This window comes from Salvia hispanica, chromosome 6, assembly GCF_023119035.1.
Source record: "Salvia hispanica cultivar TCC Black 2014 chromosome 6, UniMelb_Shisp_WGS_1.0, whole genome shotgun sequence".
Lineage (NCBI taxonomy): Eukaryota > Viridiplantae > Streptophyta > Magnoliopsida > Lamiales > Lamiaceae > Salvia > Salvia hispanica.
Window position 1 is genome coordinate 9,502,202 of NC_062970.1, and position 4,111 is coordinate 9,506,312.

At 36.6% G+C, this 4,111-nt stretch overlaps 1 protein-coding gene across 5 annotated transcripts in view; it reads left to right on the forward strand.

Annotated features, from left to right (window-relative positions):
* The first annotated feature begins 280 nt into the window (after window positions 1-280).
* LOC125191801 (protein DETOXIFICATION 21-like) overlaps window positions 281-4,111 on the forward strand; it is a 6,405-nt gene continuing 2,574 nt past the window's right edge. For 3 of the 5 annotated variants that reach the window (XR_007171248.1, XR_007171247.1, XR_007171249.1), the window contains exons 1-9: window positions 436-813; window positions 1,148-1,689; window positions 1,808-1,894; window positions 1,972-2,028; window positions 2,123-2,361; window positions 2,449-2,567; window positions 2,635-2,721; window positions 2,800-2,872; window positions 2,970-3,075. Coding sequence is in view for 2 of the 5 variants with exons in the window: in XM_048089221.1 (XP_047945178.1) it covers window positions 568-813; window positions 1,148-1,689; window positions 1,808-1,894; window positions 1,972-2,028; window positions 2,123-2,361; window positions 2,449-2,567; window positions 2,635-2,721; window positions 2,800-2,871 (1,449 nt within the window). In the remaining 3 variants the exon portion in view is untranslated. The other 2 variants (XM_048089221.1, XM_048089222.1) reach the window with 2 other exon arrangements.

Here is a 4,111-nt window from a genome sequence, read left to right on the forward strand (position 1 = left end):
ATGATACTGCTGTCGTCGTACTTAAACGTAAATAATTCATCAAATACACGTGGATTTAATAATTTAGAATCGTGTCAACCTCATTCCTATAATTTAGTCTTTTCGCAATAATCTACTTAAGAAAAAAAAGGTATAGTAAGATCTGATTGTAATCTTTCAGCAATATTAAAGTATTAATTAATTAAGATTCATTATATCGAGTAGTATTAAATTTTTAAGATTTAAAAAAGTGTTTATACTTGTATGAAAAATTGGCTCTCCAGTTGAGCTTGACAGTGATTGAAATATTGGGACAGCAGCTCATCACTGTAGACTGTAGTTATAAATGCCCTCTAAATACTGCATGAGAAGAGCATTGGAGAATTAATAGTCCACGAAGCTCACTGCCCTCTTTACACGTATACCATCTCTCTGTCGTTAATTTCTGCTGATTTTATGGTTTCCGATCCATCTTTACGACTGATTTTTTCTTCCCTAAATCTACTTTTTCAACCCTTTTTTTACTCCCAGGTTTTAATTTCTGCTGGAATCAAGAAAAGTTTCGATTTTTAGTTTGTTGGTGAGTAAATGGAATGTGATCCTCGAGAGGCGCTGGTGAAGCCTGTTGAAGAAGAGGAGGTTGATTTGAAGACGAAGCTATGGGTGGAGAACAAGAAGATGTGGGTGGTCGCTGGACCGGCCATTTTCACTCGATTTTCCACCTTTGGAATAAATGTCATCAGCCAAGCATTTGTTGGCCACATCGGTGCTACTGAGCTTGCTGCCTATGCTCTCGTTTTCACTCTCCTTACTCGATTTGCCAACGGATTGCTGGTATTTTTTCACCTTCATACCCTTTTCTTTCTAGGAAATACTAGTGTGTGTCTCTGTGTGTGTGTGTTCACAAGTCCACATAAGCATTACTTTGTCTTTTGATTTGATATTTTTCTTTAATCTCCAGCCCTATGATGTGATATATGATGTTCAATTGATGCTTAGTTATCAAGAATTCTTTGTTTGAGATTAATGAATTGCTCCAAAGGGAGTTGGTGAATGAGAGTGTGTTGTTTAATTGAGTGACAATATATATGGTTCTTGAGGGGAAAAGTATGAGTTCAATCTAGGAAACCAAGACCATGTAATATTAGTTCGGATTTCGGATTCGCAGTTGGGAGCGGCCAATGGATTGGAAACGCTATGCGGGCAAGCTTATGGCGCGAGGCAGTATCACATGCTTGGAATATATCTCCAAAGATCATGGATTGTTTTGATTTGCCTCACAACTGCACTAGTGCCTGTCTATATTTTTGCAACCCCTATCCTGATAGCCCTCGGGCAGGATGAAGTTATTGCAAAAGAGGCGGGGAAGATCGCCCTCTGGTTCATCCCGGTCATATACTCTTTCATTGTGTCATTTACCTGCCAGATGTACTTACAAGCGCAGAGCAAGAACATGATAATAACGTATTTGGCGGTGTTATCCTTGACAATCCACATTTTCTTGTCGTGGCTTTTAACCGTGAAGTATCACTATGGTATAACTGGTGCAATGGTGTCCACTATCTTGGCCTACTGGATTCCAAACATCGGCCAGCTAATTTTTGTCACTTGTGGAGGATGCCCTGAAACTTGGACTGGCTTTTCAACCTTAGCCTTCAAAGATCTTTGGCCAGTTATCAAATTTTCCATGTCATCCGGTGCCATGCTCTGGTAAGGCTTTACAACTTTATTCAAGAGACTCAAACTTGCATAAAACACCATTAAGTTTACTGTTCATTATGCAGTCCTCATTCTACATCTTTAATTTCCTTGTTTCTTTTGGTGATAGTCTTGAGCTCTGGTACAATGCCATACTTATCCTTTTGACTGGAAATTTGAAGAATGCTAGAGTCGCGGTTGATGCTCTTTCGATCTGGTATTATTCAATCTGACCTCGTATTAATCTTGTAACCTCAGCTTCATCATATAATAACTATTGCTTCTGTCTTGTAGCCTTAACATCAATGGCTGGGAAATGATGATATCGCTTGGTTTCTTGGCTGCCGCAAGGTATGAAACTTTGCTTCAACCTATTGGTAACCCAACTTGTATTAGACTAGAGGAACTCGTTTTTAATGGATCATCTTCCCACTCTTTGTCATAGTGTACGGGTCTCAAATGAGCTTGGAAGGGGGGACCCTAAAGCTGCAAAGTTTTCTGTTGTGAATATTGTCGTAACTTCAACGTGCATAGGACTAGTGCTTTTTGTATTTTTCCTATTCTTCCGTGGACGTCTAGCTTACATATTCACAAACGAAGAAGATGTGGCTGTGGAAGTTGCTCACTTGTCTCCTCTGCTGGCATTCTCAATTCTCATGAATAGTGTTCAACCAGTTCTTTCTGGTGAGGCCTATAATCTTCTTTGCTGATTCACCACATCTTACTGAATAGGAAATCTTTAACAATTGAAGAATGTTTTCGACTGAACAGGTGTCGCAGTTGGGGCTGGGTGGCAGAGCATTGTGGTATACGTCAACCTAGGATGTTATTACTTGATAGGAATTCCTATCGGGGTCGTGCTGGGTTATCTCATCAAGCTGGAAGTCGAGGTGAGTTTCCATATCCCGTTGATCCCCATATAATGAGTCATATTAATTTTAATAATGTTGTATATAGGGAGTGTGGATTGGAATGCTGGTGGGGACGTTGTTTCAAACTATAGTACTAATGATCATAACCACGAGAACAGATTGGGAGAAACAGGTACACTACTTCTACTCCCAGTTTCATAACAATCGGATTGGAAGTTGCTCATATGTCGCCTCTTCCGCAATTCTGCAGGTCTCAGCTGCACGGACGAGACTGAAACGGTTTTTCGTGGAAGATCAACCAAATGATGGGTCATCGGCCTGATGTATCTTATTTTAACCCAGTCTCATTCAGTATTCCATATATTTTTGTCCCTTTATGCTCTATGAATGTTCATCATCTTCTTTTATTGCATTGATTAGTAATGATGGGTTTCTGGGATTTGGAGTCGTTCTTCTTTCTGGAATATGTGTTGAATCATATACTCTCATGCGGGACGCATCTTTCCATATTCCAAAGGAAAAAAAGGTATACTTCATATACTAGCTAGAAAGGTAAATTAATTCTTTTGAATAAAATAATCATACAAAATGCATTAAAATATATACTCTAATACCTTCTCAAATACAATTTTCCTTATTAAACGATTTTTCATGAAGGTAAATACGATAGTTATTCTATAATATTTTAATCCGGTCGCATTCCCTAGAATTGGCAATCAATATTTTTGAGTTGAAATCACTCATGTTGGAAGGGTAGGTTGCCATTTTTCTATTTTAAAATAGAAAATTAATGCCGTTTTCAACTTTCGTTATTTGATTTGAACGAACTCGACTACTACTTCGTCAGCCTCCAATGGTCCAACCACAAGTTGCAAATTATGAAATTGTTTTAATGCATTAATAAATGCGCAACAAAATTTCCATTGCATTAAAGTTTAAGAATATTACGTGTTTTGATAAAAATAAAGTATTACTACTACATACTTATATATATTTATATCACTCTGACGAACAGCATACTACATTGCCAGATGCTCGAATTTTCAATTTCCTTCAAATAATTAGTACTTTTGTAAAGCTTATTGAATATGGACACAAATATAGCCTCACAACCATGTACCCAAGAATTATGTTGTCGGTATAAAAAAACAACAAATAGTGAACTTCAAAAATGGTCCCTGTACTATGAGTTTATCTCGAAAATGGTCCCTGGACTTTAAAAATATCACCAGTAGTTCCTGGACTAAGGGTTAATATCAAAAACGGTATTTTGAGACGAAAATGCCCTTTTGAGGGGTTTTGAGGGTTTGGGCAATTTGGTCTTTTTACAACGTTTTTAACATTTTTAAATCTGATATTATTTTAGTTATGTACTAAATCTGATATTATTTCAAAATTATCATTCTTCTTCCCTTTTGTCATCCTTCACTTTGTTTCTTTATTTCAATATTAGATTTAATTTTACAAAATTAAATTTTAAATTTTAATTTTTAAATATCAATAAAAATTTTTAATTAAAACTATTAATTCATGGACACTATAAATATTGATTAAAACTATTA